At 44.3% G+C, this 20,405-nt stretch overlaps 1 protein-coding gene across 1 annotated transcript; it reads right to left on the bottom strand.

Annotated features, from left to right (window-relative positions):
• Positions 1-1,227: 1,227 nt before the first annotated feature.
• Positions 1,228-19,475, bottom strand: LOC113484802 (high mobility group protein HMGI-C-like). Its single transcript, XM_026857439.1, has 6 exons — positions 19,338-19,475; positions 11,709-11,912; positions 11,029-11,115; positions 10,525-10,572; positions 5,810-5,900; positions 1,228-2,648 (listed from the first exon to the last, which is right to left on the bottom strand). The coding sequence occupies exons 2-6, from the start codon at positions 11,796-11,798 to the stop codon at positions 2,563-2,565; spliced, it is 402 nt and encodes a 133-aa protein (XP_026713240.1). The 5' UTR covers positions 11,799-11,912; positions 19,338-19,475; the 3' UTR covers positions 1,228-2,562.
• Between the last annotated feature and the right edge of the window lie 930 nt (positions 19,476-20,405).

The following is a 20,405-nucleotide window of genomic DNA, read 5'->3' as shown; positions in this document are numbered from 1 at the left end:
TTTTGACTGTCAGACCAAAACTGCCTCAGCTTAATAACACTGGAAAGGCATTTGCTTAGAGGTAGGATTTGGCTACACAGAAAAGGTAACTAACTATACGGGAAATAAAAAGCATTTATCATTTAAAAAAAAAAATCCAAATAATCCAGCATGAGATCCTAGCTCTCTGAAGACGGCTGGAATTCTGCCCATCTTTAATAGGCATTGCTTTCATTCCAAGTCTCTGCATAAACACGGAAGCTGAAGCTATGGATTGGGATTTCAACTACATGCAGAGTAGCTCCTAATAGTGTGGAATTCTGTTTGTTCTCGAGCACGTACATTTTTATGGAGACATGTTTTCTAATTCCCAATTATGAAGAGATAGCAAAGACTAGAATTTTTTTTTTTTAAAAAAAAGTACTTCGTATACCTGTCCCAGAGGAATGCTACTGACCTAAAGCAAATCAATTTACTATCTAACTGAAACTATTTCCATCCCTACTCCATGCCACCAGCTGAGAAAGATCTGACTGATGTCATAAAAGCTTGTGTCTCTTACAGATGCAATCCCTAATCCATTTAGGAGAAGCTGAAGTTCCAGTCTCACATTGTAACAGCTATTACTCTCAGGTAATAGGGGTTAATTAAATAAGCAGTACAGCCTTGCAAGTAGAGTACTAAATCTGCCAGTTCACCTGAAAATCAGGTAAAGAAATTGATAAAATATCTTGGTCTGCCACTGGAGTGGCCTTTGAATGCAGACATGAACTGCAGCTGAGCTTGTGTGTCCACTGAAGAGCAGTCCCTAACGTCAATTCAGAGGAACACCAGTTGGATCTTCCCATTGTAACATCAACAGTTACAGATGTGCGTGCATGGTGTCCACCCAGATTTATCCACATAGCAGGAGAAGGGGGACAAACTCTCCCCATACTTGGCAGCACACCTCATCCTACAGCCTACAATTTAGGTCAGTCCCTGTGATCTAATACATTTAATCCTTGATTTCTCTGCTATGTGGTAGAGGAGGCACAAAGGTTATCTGTGATGCAGTTTTCAGCTGAGACTACCAAACTCCATACACAAGAAACTGCTGTTAGGGCAAACCAGACAACACACAGAATTAACAGGATTGGGACTCTGATCACTACTAAAGAGAAGTAACAGGATTAAGAAGACTGATCACTGCTAAACTGGTCAGACTGGACAAAATTACCTAGAAGGAAAAAAACCCTTGTTTCTCTCTCCAGTCAGCCCTTCCTCTTAATTCTGCATACAATATCGTGTGTCAAATAAATACCTGCTAAGGGAGCAGACCTCTGATGAAAGGATAACAAATGAATTCAATATATACTACCATTTCATGGGTTTCTGCTATGCACTGACATAAATTTAAAGCCAATTATGATCTGTTTAAATATTTAACACTGTAAAGATAGCCAATTTTACTTCTTGTCAAAAATAACTGAAATAACCACATTGTCCCTTTAATAGACAGGCAGAGCATCTACAAGATGGAAAATATCACTGGGATTTCACTGTTTGCAACTGGATATTGAAAATACCCTCAATTCCTCAGAATTTAGCAAGATCAGCTCTGACGCAGAAAGCACAAATCTGCGTACAAAGTGAGACTGAGAACAGCCAGCAGACGGTCTTAGACCAACCGGTTGCTGCTGTCTCCCAAAACTAAACTGTATCAGCAAGCTTTTATTTGCAGAGCTGCAACACTAGAGGACCCCACATATGCACATTATGGACTGAAGATACAACTAATTTAAATTGAATCCTGAGGCTCTCCAAGGAAGCAACCTTTGTGTAACTGGTTTTTTACAGACACTCCTTTGAAGTGATGAAATCCAGTGGCTGTGACTAAGCTGGTAAACATCGTGCACTCAGAGTTGCTATCAAATCCAGGGGGAGTGCCACCAGGCCAAAAACTAGTTGCAGGAGATGGCCCTGAGCTGATAGTGCTAGGATAAAAATTTCAGAATCAATCCCCAAGACATCAGGGTGTGAACTTTCCTCTAAAGCATTCAAGTTACCAACTATTACAGCAACAGCATTACGTAAGCTGGAAATGCCGTGAAGGTTTTTTCTTTCTGATATAGTAAAGAAAGGACTCGAAGACTGTCTTTCAGATGCAATCCCTATGGACAACTGAGCAAAACTTAACATCGATCTACCAGAGGTAGTGTGATACAGAAGTTCAGCAGTTAGCTGTGTAAATAGGTTTCCTTTACTGTATCTGCATTACTGAGTCAACACTACCTTTCTGTTGAACTATTGCTGTTGCTGACCGTGGCAGGGCAAGGCAAGGCACAATGTCATCCAAGTATTGTGAGGATATTAATCTTTCCTAAAAAAAGATATACTACAAACTGTGAAAAGCATTTCTCTGAGAAGGCATTTGCCATTTCTTACCCTAAGTCCCTGTTTGGATATTTGGGGTAAACCGGCAGACAACAAGAGAGAAAGCTTGGCCAAAATTATCACAAAGAAAGAATTTGAAGTATAACATGAAAAATCCTGTTTGCTTTCCAGTCCTCTGGCTTCAGCAAGACATGAACAGGTGGCATACTACTGAGCTGTGGCAGGGATGTTACTCAGAGATCTCCTAAGGCCAGTAGTTTTGCCGGGCCTGGAACCATCTTTTCCAGTGATGCCTAAAGGGAAAGATCATGGGAGAGAAAGTGTTAGAGCTCTGGATGGATCCAGGAGCCTAGCTGCCCAAATGCCCCACTACAGAGTTAGTGCAAGGTTAAATGGTGGCATTCCCTAAAAACCAAAGGTCTTCACAACAACATTCCCATTGCTCTTGTACCAGCTCCAGGCTAAAGACTGATACAAATGACTTCCCTGGCAGCAAGCCTCAGCATGAGGCTATTGAGAGTCCAGAAGTTATAGTCTGTGGGAAATTTTCTGCCTTCTGCTATGCAAGCACATACAACCAACCTCTGCTGTGAGCAGTTATATGTATTTTCAACTGCCACCCTGGATCCTCATGAGACACAAAGTACCAGACATGCCTTACCCAATGTCATAAACAACAGGAAAGTAGATGCACAGACATAAGGTCTGAAAATTGTCTCAAAGTGGGGAATGTTTCTGGCTACACAGGCTTGCTCTGACCTGCAGCTAACCTCTTGGTTTCCAGGAAAGCTGAGATGACTGCTGGGGCAGCAGAGGGAACAAGGTGAGGCAAAGGAGTTTGCAGCTGCTCCATCTCTCAGTGTACTGAGAAGACCGCAGGGAAGGAAAGACAGACAAAAGGGAGCAAGATCCCAAGGCTGCTTCTGGCTTTGGACTGAGTCTTGGAAAATTTGCCATAAAGCAAACTTTCCCTTTCACATCTATACTCCCTTAACCAAGCAAGGTTATTGAAACAAAGCAAGGCTGCTCCTGTGGCTTAGGAAGGCTTTGAAATCAGCTTCATCAGTCATTCAGTAGTGGTACTCATGGAAGAGAAGACAAATGCTTCTTGGTCCAGACAAAGAGAAAACTTTCACAATTGACTTGTGATTGGCAGCATCTGCAGGTAGCAACACAGTAAAGCCTGAACCATTAACAACCCCCTGCCTGCTCCTGGATAGCCTAGAGTCACCCATAACCTGTGCCTTGGGAAAATCAGAGCTAGATCCCCAGCTACAAAGGCCATGGAAAAACATCTGCTAGCTTTAAAGCGGCTCTCTGCCCCATGGCAGGTTTGCAAGTCTTGCATATTTCTAGTTTGGCTCTTCCTATTTCTTGATTCTCCTCTTGACAGACTGACTGAAAAGCAGGGAGTCAGACATTGTTTCTTTCAGCAATTCTTCCTTAATGCTTTCAGACATGAAGCCTGGAACAGATCTCTTTCCCCACTCAGAGCTGTACAGCTCTGCAACCTGCAGAATGAGCAAGCACATGCATCCTCCCATGCCCTCCCTCTAGCATAGCAGCTCGAAAATCCTCACCTGAAAGGAATAACCAAACCAATGAACCTACAGTGACCAAAATCTCTGGCTGTGCCTATAGCAGAAGATTATTGTGTGATTGCAGACTCCTGCTAACAAATCTCAGAGCAGTAGCCTCCTGCATGAGTAACACAAAAGTTTGCAGGCATGTTATATCTATGTTAAACCTTTCAGACCCATAGAATGGATTCATCCAGAAACTACTTGTCCAAAAGCTGTTACAGCTGTGTCTCACTTGCAAACAAGCCACAGGATCTATAGTTTCCAGTAAGTCAGAATACTAAGTCTCCTATTTTCCTTTTTAGTCGGAAGTTTCTAAGACAGGATTGCCACTCTCATCTCAAGCTCCTGGGTGAATAACAACTGTTAGGTAATTTTCCAGAGGACTGCCAGGTTTCATACTGTTACATGCTTATCCCCAATGATTTTCAATGGGCTGGTTTTTTTCCTCATGGAAGTGCACACCTTCCCCAATTGTAAACCTCCCCTCTCCATCCCGGGCACTAAGCGTGCAGATGCAGAGTGGTTTGTGTGGAGTGCCATGTGCTGCACCGCCATCTCCCACTGACCGCAGCATCTGCTTATCCTGTCCCATCTGGTTCTACCTCATTGCGACACGAGGGAAACATATTCCTCATGTCACTGCCCTCCGTCCCACTCAAACTGAAAGGAAGAAGAAAGTACCCACATAGGCTGTGGTTTTGGGCGATGCTTAAGAGTACTACAAAAAGGCAGTGACTGGGCCGGAGGTGAGCTCATCATCCGTGAGCCTGTGGCTCTGCTGATGTCATCACACAACTCGGTGGCAGGAAGTGATACGGGAGCAGGAGCCCAAGAGGAAACTGAATCGAGCAACTGAGGTTAACTACTCTGGCATTTTATCATGCAGCATTTCCAGGGACTTTCTAAGAACCCGAGGTTGGGTTTGGCTGCCCAGTGTCAGTTAGCTCGCTTCGCACGCCACGCTCAACAGCGCTAACGGCAGCAGGATGAGGGAGCAGCTGTGCTGACCACATGGCAAAACAAGGCAACATCTGCCTCTCCTGTGCTGCCGGCCCCTTCCCCCTCCCCCTCAAGGGAAAATATTTAATGAACAGCTTCCTACAATGCTCACTGGAGGTAGGACTTGGCTGCACGCAAGTTTTCCTGGCATCTACCTCAGAAACAGCCCTGAATGGTAGAGGCTGGACTTGGATTTGCACTTTCCCAGCGTTGTAGTGAGGCTGAGGCTCTGGGTGGTGCATCTGTAAGTTCCTACAACAGCGATAACAGTTATCTGGCATCTCAGAGCAGCTTAGATAACTTTGCAGCCCTGTATAGAAACTTGCCAGTGTCTTTATTCTCTGTGTTGCTGATGCACGAGCTTCTCTGCTAGCCTGCCAGCCACTAACAGAGAGCACTGCCTTAGAGTACAAGCCAGGAAGGAGAGAGCAAGGCTGTCCTGGAGGCATTCTGGAGTTAATCCAGAATACTCTAGGTTGTCCTAAATGTCAAGGGATCTTTGACTCATTATTTTTTTCAAGGTAAGACATTCGTGATAGACTATTTTCACTGTCTATATAACACAGCCAGACAATTTCACTGAGTCATACCTGTAACAGTGACCAGAATCTCAGATACATGACTTCTTGGAAAGACAGATACAGTCTCTTCCCATCCCTCTTTTCTGCCTCCACTTCTGCTGAAGTAGTCTCAACTGAATTAGTTGGAAGGAATGTGCTACCCCTCCTGTTGTAATGTGCCTGGGAGCCTTCCAAATTCTCTTCTGTTTGTAGGATTTACCAGAATGATTGCAGCCAGTGCTAGAGCTTTAGGGGTACATGCATGGTTTGCACAGTTCAGTCTTACGTAATTATGATTATTTAATTTCAAACCTTGTGTGGCTGGCGCCGAGTTCAAATTCAAGTCACTGCTTCCCTGGGGATTTTCTCCCTGTGACACTCCTTCTTGGACTGCTAGTTGAGGCTACAAAGAAAAACACCAAAACCAAATAAAATCCCCCACATAAAATTAGATATCAAGGGACAAGATTTCAATTACACAAAGTAGATGGAAAGCAAAAAGCCTTTGATCAGTGTTGTTTAAATAAGACTGTGCAGCCCTGAAAGCATGCTCATTTACCACCACCTCCTATATCCAGCCATATGCAAGAGAAGTGCCAGTGCATGTAGTGTCCACATACATTCACAAGCGTCCCTGAATGGCTGTCAGAATCCATAATAACCCACCATATTACCAGTCTTACAAGACACATGGCCCCACGCTTTGAAAACAGTCTCCCCATTATGCAGCTGTGGAGAAATTTTTTCATCCTGGAGAACATTTTCTATATTTCAGGATATTTTCCTCTCCTGAACAACTAAACATTTTGTCCATCAGAAATTAAAAACCAAATGGCTGTTCTTTTTCTTCTGCATTGGTTGTGCTCCTCAAAAACTCCTCAGTTGTTAAACAAATTAATTTTGAACTGAAACATCAGAATGCTTCACTAACCGAAGTTGGAATGACACGTTCTGAAACATTAAAAAGAAAGGAAGAAAAAGGAGGCAATTTTAACTTCCATAAATTGGCATATAGCAAAGTTTGTTGTTTTGGTTGGTTGGTGCTTGGTTTGTTTGGGTTTTTTTTTTCCTTTTAATTACTCTGCAGCTCATTGTTTATAGTAACAAACACCCTAACTTGCAGCTCTGGCACACAACTCAGTTTGTTTAACCACAAAACCCCAAGCCTAACCCTAGAACTGCAGCTATTACAATCTGTTATAGAACAGAATGGCTGGAAGAGTCTTTTCCAACCTCATTTGCAGCCTCTTACAGATGAGAGATAGCTATAAATTATTTCTAACATGCTATAGATGTTTACAGACTGGGCAAATCCCTGAGCACCCTGATCCAATTAGACCTGCTTTGAGCGGTTGTTTGAACTAAAGAATGTCTAGTGGGCCCTTGCAACCTAAGTTATTCTAAGATGCTAAGAAAATAAAAAGAAGCATAGGTACACACAGAGCTGAGGAATATTAGACATTCAGTACCACTATTAGTAAATCCTGTGAGCTATCAGGATACTCCAAACCGTTGTCTTGTTTCTTCCATGTTGCATAAAGGTTTCAAGGAAGAATAAAGTTTCAGTGAATTTATAAGGATGTGTTTTAAATAGATTATCATTATGAAAAATTAGGAATTTCCATGGAAACTTTTTTTTTTTTTAATTGCACTTCTACCAATAAAAAAGGGGATGCAGGACAGGAAAACCATTCTAGCTAGCTTTACTTAAGATGTTAGCTTTTGAACAACACACACATGGGTGTCTGTGCCCCACAAGATGTTGCAGAGAATGTTCTTAACACTGCCTGGTGCCCCTATTTCCTTTTCCACTGCAGCAACCTGTGTCCGGGGGGGAAGGGGGGTGTTTCTCCCTGCAGCCGTGTCAGGCACACAAGAATAGCTACAAAGCAGGGCTGAAGCCATCTCCTCTATCACTATTACTGTCAGTTTAACCACAAAACAGCCCTACCAGCAGGTGTTTTATAAACTGTCCCTTGGTCTGAAACCCTCTCTCAAACTTGCCCCGAATAGGCTCCTCAGCTTTGTATAGTACGTACTCCACATTTTTTGGCTTTCCTGAACCCTACAACAACAGAATTTCATAGCCAAGGCTTCTCTGCCCCAGTTCAGACTGCATCACAGCAACAGCAGAAGCTGAGACTGAATCTATTCCTCCCACTGAATTGCATCGCCTGCTCTTCCCCTTACCAGGCAGGAAGCAGAAAGGCACTATAGCACTCCCACGGGTTAATTTTGCCTATTTCAGATTAGATGAAAAAATGCATAAACTAGCTCTAGAAATTGCCTGCCAGCTCCTCTGGAGTCCTTTGGCCTCTGCATTTGCACTTACCCACTGTAGTTTATGGCTGCCATACAGGACACATCTGTTCGTACCACTGTCCAAGACAAGGTAGCTGAAGCCTCCTTCCCCTCTTCTCAGTCTCTGCCTCCCCTCATGCACATGGCCAGGTCAAATTGCACCTACTGCTGAATATCCCTCTTATCCCATCTCAAATTCAGTAATATCCAGACTGCTTCAAAGCTACCTGCAAAGCCCTGCTGCCTCTCTCTGCTCCCGAGGAAGGGCTGTCACACCGCTCGGACTGTGTTGCTGTCATGCAAACCCCCTGAATGCCCCTCCCTGACCCTGCTTTCACCTGGTGAGAATATGCCACGTGATGTTGCTCTGTTCTCCTCAGTGCTTCTTTTTTTTAACACAAATTCTCCTCTTCTAGCTGTTGCTTTCTACTGGGTTGCAACTTCAGAGCAACGTCTAGTAGTCAGCTTCTGAGCTCCCAGAAACTTCCACCTATTTGCCTCTGGGCTCTGTCTGACATTCTGTTGCAAAGGAATTTGGAATTTAGCAGAGTTCTAACAGACTCAAACGCATCTGAAGAGTACTCAGCCAGCACCCAGACCCTCCAGAAAGGAGTAAGAAACCCTCTCATCCAGCACAAACTCTCAGAGCAGGAGGGAGAACCCTGCAATCACAATACTTCACTTAACACCTATACTATCTCTCACTTTATTTTTATAAAGTTATCTTCAATCAATGTTACCTGGGGAGGCAGAGGTTGATTTTCTGGCTGTACAGCTCGCTCTCTCCCTGTCCCCAGCCCTGGTTCAGGCTGGTACTGTGTCTCACACTTAGCTGTATTACCCTGCCATTTTCAGTCCACCTCAGCAACATTCAGTTCTGTTCACTATCAGCAGATAACAATGCCTCCCTTCTCACCGTCATTTTATCCTGGACACTCTACTTAAACAGGACTGTGCTCCTCATCTGCTCCAGGGAGCAATCTATGTATCCCTGCTTATAGAGTCTCTGGGCAGGAAAAGAACATCTTCCGCACAGAACCTGAGCTCCTTCTGACCCACTCTGTTTTTGAAAAGGAATCAAGAGCTAAGACTGGCTGTGCCTCCTTATCCCTTTCTGATATCTCTCCAATGCATGTGGCTCTAGTGTATGTCTATCTGAGCTATACATGTTCGAGTTATTTTGCTTGCTTGCTTTATGCATCGCTTGCATAAAAGAGCATCTTCTCTCCTAATTTGTTGATGCTTTGTATGTTTTCCCCTCATTTCTTCCTCTTTCTACAAAACAATCTCCAAAAAAAAAAAAAAAAAAAAAAAAATAAAAAAAAGAATCTTTTTTATCTTTTTCTACTTTGTAGCCCTGAGATGCCTCTTTTTCCTCCAAAAGGGCTTTTCACAACAACCTGGCCATGGCACTCTACCACTACTGAAAGGGAGAACACTGTCCTTTATTCATATCCTTCTAGGTCCTCCCTCTTCTCTCTGAGATTTGTCAGCCCACAGATGACACCAGCAGAACTCAGTATGTCTTGGTCTCTAAGACACAGCCATTTTGCTTCCAATGCTTTTCCACAGAGCTTGAGGATCCCAATTTACGAGCCAGTTGCTTTAACCACTGATAAGGTACCAGTTTTCCTTACACAGTGTGTTTAAATAACATAATATAAATGGGCTGAGAAAAAGCAATGGGCTTTTGGCAAAAGCTTTGTGCTGAACTAGACTGTGACCTTCTCATCTGTATCTCAGAGAAGAAGCAGCAATTGGACAGATTTATGGAGTAGATCTCTTGTCTGGGAGATTCAGTTCTGCTCTGGGTTTGCAGACAGTTTTCCTCCACCACTATCCAGCAAATACTTGTATGCCAAGGTCACTGTCATGTCAGAAAAGTCTTCTAATCTCTACCACATCCTGGCACTTCCCCCCGGGTGAAGATTTCCTTCCAAGCCTCCTGCCTAACCATCATGGACTGCTCTATCCCTCTGTTTCTGCTGAAGCAGACAGCGTCTCTTTCCATCTTAAGCACTCCTGTGGCACCGCAGCCATAGAACAAACCTATGGATTCCTGCAGCGAGTGCACAGCTTGGGTTTGGTCTAGAATTTTTTGTGGTAACAGGTACACACCAAATAATGGTTTGTGGTTGTTGTGGGGTATTTTAATCACTCCTAATGATAGATAACATGCCATTAATTGTTCACAGGACTCAATATCCTTATTGATTAAAAGATTTCATTTATTTTTCATGCCTGAAATGTTCTATCTTCATCTACTGATTCTTACTAATCCTTTGTTTGCTGCATAAAAGAGCCTCCTGCTGGCAGGATTCAAAGTTTCGTCATTCACCAGATTTTTTGCTTAATTTTAAGGTTCTTTTTTTGAGACAAACTGACACACTAGGCAGTAACTTGTCTTTCAAGACTCCTGGGAAGACAACTCCTCCACCTGATAAAGGACGGACTCTCTGGTCTGACATTCCAAGCCTGGGAAAGTACTAATATGTCTTGAAATAAGTACAGCAGCTCTCCTGGGCTCTCAGAATTCTTCAGGAGCTGAATGTTAGGGGTGGCAGCCCTGGAAGGCAGCCATAGCTTCCCTAATATGTTAGATTTCCAGGTCTTCTAGGCTGAAAGAATGTTGTTGCAGATAGAGAGCCTGAGAAGAACAAACACAACAGAAAATCCCCCAGTATCTGTGACTGGAGAAGAGAAAAAGGACTAAGCGCTGTACTCACCCACTTGCGGGGCCTCCCTCTTGGCCTTTTCCCAGCAGAAGGTTCTACCTTCATCGAAAACAAAGGGGAAAAAAATATTTTCAGCTCTCATATTTGCTGGGCACTGTGACTAATACACTGAGCCTAGACAATATGATCTCTGTAATAAAGTTCTGGTGAGAAAGGTAGCAGAAAAGGTGAAAGCTGGGGATAGAAGACAGTTGAGGAGGAAATGCATGACAGACTAAGCTGGTTGTGATTATCTGGCAGTGGTGGAGAAACCATAGAAGGAAGCTGCTGAATGGGCAGTGGCAACGCAGGAAGGCTGGGAGGTGAGTTAGGACTAAAACCACAATAACTGGTTTGTCCAACAGTGTCAACTAAAGCTGAGCTGAATTAGGGGCAATTTTTACTGTCTATTTTAAGGTAAGAGAAACCTTCCTGCTTGTCCCTCTAGCAATGCTTCAAGAAGGGACAGCCAGCTTCTCTCTCCCCCATAAAAGAATATAAGCCATTTACTCTTACCATTTGTCCAGATACAGTTGTCACTTTCTTGCTTCCTTTTGGCCTTCCTCGTGGTTTCTTCACTGGCAATGGTCCCACAGCCTCCTCCTGGGATAAAAGGAGAAAATCCTTTAAGCAGGATGATCCCTAAAACTTACAGCTTCTCATTCTAATGTGTCTTAGACTGTCTTACACCAATAATAGCACCCAGACCACTACATATCTGGTTGTCTCTACTTTTTCCAGCTGTGAAGTACATTAGAAGATGGCCAGCAATATCCCTACCCCCTTGTCTTTTGGGCTGAGGAAACAAATACAGAGTTCCCAGGACTCTGACCATAGCACCTGGAATGAGGAGAGAGAAGGCCTTGGCCTTCTCCGCTCTATCCAACTACTGGCACAGAAACGGAGGGTGGTGACACCTGAAAGCCTCCAGACTGGAGCAGAGACCTGGCTAGCTCCTCTCGTGCCATTTCCTGCCTTGAACAGTCATGGCCTGCCACACCAGAGGCACCTCTGAAGCCAGCGGCTGAGATGCCCCAGGGTGCACATACTGCTGCTTTCCTGCACAGCATTTACCACAGAACACCTCAGCTTCCCTTGCTCTTTGTTAGCAAGCCACATCCCAGGCCTGCCTGCAAATCCTATCAGGCTAATGCCATAGCATCCTCAGGCAACCTCTTAGGGTGATGTGCCCTCACCTGTGGTTGCTTCTTTGGTCTCCCCCTCTTTCTCTTCAGGCCCTCGCTCAGTGTAGATGAGCTGGGGTTCATTGGCCTCTCGTTGCTCATGTTGGCACTTCCCACAGTTTCCAGATGATAATCCAACAGGCTATTTTTCCATGGACTGGGAAAGAAAACTTGTCTCCTCTTTCTTTTCCTATCTTGTTACAGATTCTCCTCTACCTGCAAGTTTGAAATGGTGAGAGAGAATCAGGCATGACAACTTGTTATTGTATCTATCAGCTGGAAGAGTCTGGGACACAGCAGACATTTAGAAGCATAACTGTGCTTTCTAAACATTATTGAACTATTCTCTTATGTGGTCCGTTACTCAGCTTTCTGAGGTTTTTGGCCAAAGGAACTGATTGCTTCAGGTGCCAGAGCGTGTTGGTACTTGGATCTACCTTTTCCCCCTTGTTGGCCAGTTTCATCCAAACTGACAAAGACAATGCCTTCAGCTTTCAATCCCCCTCGTTGTAGGCTTCTTTTGCCCAGGGAGGAAGGGAGACAAAGTGGTGGTGGTGAGTTATAAATGCCCATGCAAGAGTAAAGCTTCATCTGGAGCTCCTATATTGTCAGATACCACAGCTAATCCTGAGACACAGCAAAGAGAATCATCCTGATAGAAGCCTGAGAGAGCAAGTAACACGGTACAAACACAAGATGTGAATTTAGCTCTGGAGCTGCTCCTCAAAGAGTTTGTTCCTAATCACTGACTGAACAGGTACTGTCTGGAGAGATGGCCTCACCCCATTTCAGAGTGCTCAGCTTCTGGTCCTGCACAAGGCTCACTGTTTCCTACAAGCCAAAAGAAGTCACCCAGATCTGGGTTTTGCCTGGATCCTGAGCACTGGTTTGTCCACTGCAAGTTTTGTATCAGCAGGCTTGCCAGTCAGCCTCCTCCCTGTCCCGAAGCTTTACTTAGTGCCTGCTGTGGTTGGAATGAGCCCTGATCTGACTTGTTTGCTCTAAGAAATAACCAAGATCAGGAGCTGTTGAGGGTACATAGGAAACCAATGACTTTCCTTGCTTCTGCTTGAGGTTTCTCCTCTGGCCTTGTTGGCCAGAGAAGGTGGCAGTTTGTCTGTGAGCCTTTACACCTTCACATCCTAAAGCAGGAATAGGAGGGAAGAGACCTTGACCAGCAGCTCAGCTGGCACCTGAATCCCAGGCACATTAAGACAGGTGGGGGTCATTGGTCTTGCTTGCATGTGAGGTAAACCCTTGCCAAAGGATCTGACCTCAGCTCCCAATTTGCTGATCTGCTTGAAAAAGGCACTCGCAGCCTCCCTAGACTTTGGTCCTCTTTTCCTTCTTGCACAGGAGGGAGAGCTCAAGATGAGAGGGGCTGAGGGGACTGAGCCGGGCTGGACAGAGTCCAGCAGTGCTGGCTGAATCCCCTTTTGTCAGTAATTCTTACCACAAAATAAATTGCTGAGAATAGCATGGTTTGGAAAGCAACATCATTGCTTACTTAGGAAAGGAGAGTATATGGCTGAACATTTCTACCTTCTGTGCAAACCACTGCCACCTTCTCATCTAGATGTTGCAGGTGTAATCTGCCTCTCCTTTAGAAGCTCTTCTACCTCCACCTGAGAAATGGTTTTTGCAGATTTGCTCTACCTGTTTTGTTTCTCCTTTCTCACTTGTTAAATGAAAGTAACAACAGCATGCTTAAACAGTTCTTTGTCCCATTGGCCTTGAGTGCTGCTGGCTCCCTAAAGCCTCCCAGCAGACTCTACCTGCAGCAGTAAAGGCAGTATTGCAAGTAAGCGCACAGCTGCACCACATAGAAGAGTGTAACTGTTTTCTTCAAAATAATGCTGGAGGGCAGAGCTGGGTTCAGTTCCAGTTCATGCATGAGCAACCCTTCCAAGCGAACTCCCTGGATGTCCCTTTGTGCACGCTGCCGGGACCCAGCTCACAGGTGTGGCTGCACACTCGGCTTTTCTATCAAAACCTCTGATCAGAGGGTGATGGAAAAGACCATAGCTCAGGTCTCTGAGTTCAGGCTGCATCTGGAGGGGAGACAGTTAGGAAAAAAAAAAAAAAGTTTCTTTGTACTTGTAAGCCACACACAGTTGCCACCATATCCCTGAGAGACAAGCATGAAACGGTCTCTTTCAGAGAAGAGCTGCGCTTTTAGAAACTGTTAGCAGAGCTTTGTAGTTTGATCAGATGTTCAAGTTCCAAAGATGAGAAGGCCTTAACTGAAGGTGACAATAAATATTCTGCCCTCTGGTCCAGCTACTGTTTCCCGCGTCCACACCTACTGGTCAGAATTGGGGCTTGAACAGCTTTGTGCTAGTTCTGGCAGGCAGGAGGGAGTCACTGAGGCACACGACCCTGGACTGCCCGAGGAACAGAGAAGCCTTAGTGCCCCTTCCCAAAGGCAGGTCTAAGCCAGCCCTGTCTCGTGCTGCACACATCTGCTGCTGGATTAGCCCAGAGCGCTGCAAAGGGCTTGAAGCCTCCTGAGCCTGAACCCCTCCTCAGTCGCCTGTGGAAAGGGAATAGACATTATCACAGGAATGGACAAGTGTGAAAGTGCTGTCCAAGCCAGGCCCCTGAGAACAGATGCTTTGACAACACACCTTCTACCTATGGATCACAGTGATTTGAAAGCACTGGTTCAGTGCCTTTTGGAATTCAGGTCCTAATGCTAATATGTGGAAAAGAGTTATGGAGGAATTATAAACATATCCTTGAAAAGTATCATATGTGCATGTTTTTCCCTGTTTTTCCCTGGTAATTCCAAAGTGTAACAGGATGAATGATGGGGTATGGCAGGTATTGTCAAAGATAATAACAGATGTAGTTATATCTGGGAAGGCTGTGCTGATAGGAGGGCTGAGTTAAGAATTTGTATTTTATTTTTTAGTCTTGAATTGCACTTTCTGCTTGGTCACCTCAGGCTGGACACACAGAATCTGAAAATGTCACTGGCAGATGCAGCAAGAAAACTTCCAGCCTTCACTCCATATTCTAACAAAATGTATGTAGTCATGACAGACACTGAAGCCATTGCTCTTATTGACACAACCTCTCTCATGAGTTCACTGTAACTGAAACCTGCATTGAAACCAAATCTTGCATGTCATTATTCAAGTGGGAGCAACCACAGTGTACAGAATTCATTTTTCCCCAGATCCAAAGAGTCAGTTCTTGCACAATGGTTGTTTTCTAAATCTTGCCAGACTGGTACACTCTACAATGTCTTTCCATAGGCAGGACATCTCTTTTCCACCTTCCCGTCACCCATCAAAGGCACATGCTTCTTGAAGCCTGGTGTGAAAAGAAACAAACACAGGCAAAGCTATACAAGCATCAGTCCTTGGGGCTTTTGTAAGCTTTACATGACTCAATGTAAGATGCATACAAAGCAAAAAAGCACCCACTGCAATTCTACTTCAAATTTCTCAGCAATAGCTTTCCATTGATACATATAAAAACCCAAATCAATATAGACTCCCATTGTATAGCAAAAACCAAGCATGCTTTCCAGGGTCAATGCAGTCCCTGCTGGGAGTGGAACCAGCAGGGCTGAATTCCAGTCCTGTACACTGTCCACAAGGGCACAAGATCTAAAAAAACTATCCAAATGCTTGTGAGCCTTAGATGACCTTTATGTCAACCATCTATACAGCTTTGCAAATGATGCAGATAAGTGAATACATATTTTTGGCAGTATTCAGACCTCTGTGCTACAGAGACATCACCTAACACAAAGCACCTCGTGTCCCAAAAGCATTCCCAGGCACCTGGCAGAAGACAAGGGATTATTAGTGTCTAATGTTTTGCACCTGATTTACGTGCTAAGTTGTACAAAGCCCATTTTTCTACCATAGCAAATTCTCAAGAAAGAAAAGCTCCTACTGGAGGAAATGTAGTTTAACACAGGGTATTGAGTAGTGTTCTTGAGGGACTTTTCCCTTTCCACAGACTACAGAGGAAACCTTGGGGATGAGCCTGCTGACTCGGGCAGGTAAATTAAATGGCAGAAGCCCTTCCTCTTTGTTTTCTCAGGGAGGTAAAATTTTAGGCTATGTTCTTGGGAGAAATACAATATGACACAGGGATGCCTGAGACATCATACTAATACCCCCAAACTGTGTGCATGATTCACAGCAAATGCTGCCAGAAAATGATTGTCTAGCTGCAGTGCCCACATACAAAATACAAAGCTCACAAAGCGTTTTTCAAAGCATAATAGGAGTGTGATTATAAGAGACCCTTCATTATAGCCTTAACTCTGCCGCTGTCTCTATAATAATAGGAAAAAATATCCACAAAGCACAACTCCCACTTAGTAGCACAGCACCATTGTTCCGCTGTCATGTGTGACAAAGTAAACCCAGGGTAGCTTCACTGATGTGAACATGGTCACTCTTCAGTCCCTCTAGTGAAAGAGGGAGGGAAAAATTTGGCCCAAGCCCTGCATCGAGTGGAGGAGGTTAAAAGACTCTGTTAGTCAAGACATCTAAAGAAGGGGACTAAGAACACCCGTCAGAGAGAAACCTTTCATTCCAGTAACTGTACCAATAATGATCTGTACTCGCATTACAAGAAATTACTTTCACCTTCCGAGAAATCAAATGTTCAGGTCTTTTCAGATCTCGCAGCAGATCAAGAAATACCACAGCTTGTTGGGGTTCCCCATGGACTGTTCTACCAGAAAAGCAGGATAGTCAAGCGCTGGAATATCTCCACTAGGAAAGAGCAGTGGTAGTAACACTCTGGCAAATGCACCTTTTCTGCCAGATTTTTCTCTGAAATGAGGAATTTATGGGCTACTAAGTCAAGCTTATGACAACAGCAGGTAACTGCCACAGTCTCATAAATCACATCTCAAAACCATAAATAACCTCTCTAGGTGATTTCCATAACTACCTTGAATGGCTAAATCTAATCCTTCTTTGGTCTCAGGCTTAAAAGTCTCCTAGTACCTTGCCTGTTGGTTTTTTTTTTTGTTTTTTTTTTTTTTTGCAATTCATTGCCATTTGTTCTTGCACCACCAGAATCCTTCAGCAGCAACATTCCTCTCTCCTCCATTTTAAACTCCCTCTATCAGATATACACATTAATCTGATCTCTCCCATCTTGCCCAGCTGAACAAGCCAGTGTGTTCCAGTATCTTGGGATATGATCATATCTCCTGATCATTTTGGTTGTCACTTCCACCCTTTCCAATCTGAGCTCAACACTTCTGAATATAAGGATTCTGACTCTCAAAACTATTTTCCATGAGGATAGCCTGACTAACTTAATCTTTCACCTGAGAATCATGGGCTAAGCAACAGTTCAGCGGGAAAAATTCAGTTCACATACAACATTAACAGCATGAGCTTCCAAACTGATTCAGCCAGCAGGCTATTCCACCAACTCCAGCATATCTTGACAAAAAATAAAGGAACCAGATGGGCTACTGTGCTTCACATCAGTGCTAGAGACCAGCTCAAGGCCTGAACAGGAATTTCTATAGCTCTATGTATAGAGTTACATTTCTGATGGTGTTACAGATTTCTCTGTGTAACTCTAATGAAAGTACCTTGCAGTGTTTCTGTTCCCCATCCACAAAATGGAGTGTAGTTCCCTGACTGCTGAGCTATGCTGGTGATGGGGCTGAGGGGGAAGAAGCTGAGCAAGGTGGGAAGAACCCATCCTGTCTGTGCCTGTTCTTCCGAGACACCCAAAAACGTAGGCAAGTGCTACCAGCCAGGATAGGCGCTATGGACTAAAGACCTATCTACTAGGAAACAGACAGTGCCAGAAGATTTTTCTACATTAGAGACAGCTACATGGGAAAAGGGTTGCTGATTACTGAGCAATGACGTGGACACGAACAGTCTCCATTTTCTATTTCCCAGATCCTGAACACCCAGCTTCAGCATGACATCAACACACTGCAAGAGCACTCTCCTTAATGCTTGATTCTGTGCCTGCCAACTTATTTATCTCTCTGTTCAGATACCTGAGCCTGTTACTACTCTGAGATGCACCTTGCTCATCCTAATCCATACCACAACTAACCATAGAAAGCGTGACTGCTGTAGCTAGCCTAAAATATTCCTATTCCTTCCCCAGAAAAATGAGGCTTTGCTCTTGCCCGTGGAATGAGTCAGGCCATGTGTGGAGTCCTACCTGCACTGAGATCCTATTCATTTCTGCACACGCAGGACTTTCCCTGAAGGTTGCCACAGTGAGGGGCTCAACCTCAATCCTACCTCAGCGACATCAGTTTCCAAGCCCTGCCAAGGCCCCGGGCTTTTTATGGTCAGAGCAGGCAAAGCAAGGAGGCAGTTAACTATCCCAGGGAAGACACGGAAAAGCACTACTGGATACCAAGACTAGAGAGAAAGATAGATAGGAATCTTTTCCTGACTCTGATCTTGGGAAATCATGTAATCTTTTTGTGCTTCATATTTTCTGTCTATAAGATTATGGAATAACACTAGAAGTATTAACACTTGCCCTCAACCTGGGGTGGAGGTACTGAGGATTAAGCCATTCCTATTTGTAGAGTACCACAAAGAACCCCCAACAGAAGAGAACAGAGCAAGGCATTATTAGTAGACTTCACTAGCAGCCTCCCCCATGTCGTTGTGTTCAGGAATGCAAAGAAGAGGCTGTCACAACTGAAGAAATACAACCCAGGATTAGCCACATCCTGCTGAGCAGCAGAATGCACCCTCACCCTCTTCCCCCAGGAAGCTGAAAGGCTCGTGGGACCAAGTTGGCCCAAAGCTGGAGTCCCCTGCCCTGGGAACCCGGCACAGAGCAGCACTGGAGTGCAAGTTTGGGTCCCCAGAGCTGCAGCGTGTCACCGAACTGCACAGCACTGCTCACTGACTCCCAAACCAGAGCAGGCAGGGGACACAGGGCCCAGCTCACCGGCTCTCTCCAAGGAAACTCACATACCAAACTCAGGACCCCAAGTCTTGAGGCCACTGCCTGAGGACTTAGACACCTTTCCAGCACTTCTAAAAGTATCAAGCCAGATCAGTGACACTTAACACCTCTGTGCAGACTGTAGGGTCCCTAGCATTACACATTAAGAGCCCGTTAAAATTCTCCCTTAGGGAATTTGCCCAACAACACAAGTGTTTGCTAAAGGACTCTTTTTCTCTTAAAATCTCTGTCCAGACACTTTCACCAAAAAGCAAACTCCCCAAGCACTGCTGAGTTAAGTCAGGGAAGAAAAAACAACAGTATTTACAGGGAAATTAAAGGATAAGTTGAAATCTGTGGTCACTAAAAATTAAAAAAATCACAGTCATGTCTTATTTCAGATAGCATCAAGCCTTGCTTCTCTGCGGAATTACTATCTTGTTCAGCCCAACAGCTGACATCTTCAACACTGTCCACTTGCGCAAACCCAGGAAATGGCCCTCTGCCTCCTGGTAAGGACGGGCGTTCTGGCACCTGGCATGGGGACATACGAGTCCGCAAGTTCTGTGTCTTAACCTACTTCCAAACAGTCTTTCTCAATTACCAAGATGCAATTTATTCTTGCCTATGCCTCAATAAACCTCCCTGTCTTGCAGATGAGCTCTGCATACGCGTTTCAAATGCAGGCTCGCTAATGCGGTAAGAAAGGAACAAGATTACCTGTTGAGAAGTTGGGCAGCACCACTTGACCCGACCCCAGCAGACCTAGCAATGAAGGCAGGAGAGAAAGGCGGAGGTATCCAGCAGCTGGCACCCCTTCTGCACTGGAGAGAAGCAGCTAACCGAAGTCTCCGCACACGTTCATTTCAGGAGCCTTACAGTGAGCCGAACGCTATTTATTGCGCTTCAGTTAGCGATAGGGAAAGCAGCACGAGCACTGCCAGCGATCTCCTTCTGATGGCAGTCCTGAGTAGCGACAGCAAGTGAAACTGAGTGCACTTCAACCCGCCTGGAATCTTACACTAAACTCTCAGCAACCAAAAATAAGAAAACCCCCCAACCAGACCATTTACACCAGGCAGTTTGTGCCACTGCCCTGCTTACTAAAAATAAGGCCAGTTCCCAAACCTGAAAACGAATGATCTGAATAAAGGGGACAGATCATTTCAGACTTCCCTCCTTACAAATGCTAGAAAGAATAATGTTGACCCTGTTTTATGAAAGAAAAAAAAAAACAAACCCAAAAAACCCCAAAACAAAACAAAACAAAACCCTAAATGGGTAGCCCCAGGAAGGCTTGTGATGGCAAAGTGGTTATTAATCTGAGTGCAAAATGCGCTCGAGGCATTTACTATAAGCCACAAATAAAAATGGGAAGCTGACTTCAGTTGAGCATAAACGTATTTAGAAAGCAGATGTTGCACGGCTCTAAGTTAGGTACTCTATTTTAATTATGTGAACAACCATTAGAGCTGGCAGAAGTCCCCAGAAGTATTTTGCAAAGGAGAAAACAGACATTTCATATGACCGACTGGGTATATTTACGACACATATATTGGGGTTTTTTGGTGCATCACCATTAGCAAAACCAGAGAATTAAAATATCTCAATCTGTACCTGTATAAAGCCCATTACAGTATCTTAAAGACAAACTCTGAGACTCTTATTTATGTCAAGTAGTGAATTTCTTACAGTGACAGTACAGTTGAATAAACTGAAGACTAATTAATTTCTTTTCTTTTCTCAGAGCTGTCCATATAAAAGATTTGCAATCACTTGAGTTCCTCA

The sequence above is a fragment of the Athene cunicularia genome (genome assembly GCF_003259725.1).
Source record: "Athene cunicularia isolate RWA chromosome 12 unlocalized genomic scaffold, athCun1 chr12_part1, whole genome shotgun sequence".
Taxonomy (NCBI): Eukaryota; Metazoa; Chordata; class Aves; order Strigiformes; family Strigidae; genus Athene; species Athene cunicularia.
The sequence above is the reverse complement of the archived record's forward strand: the minus strand, read 5'-3'. Positions and strand labels throughout refer to the sequence as shown.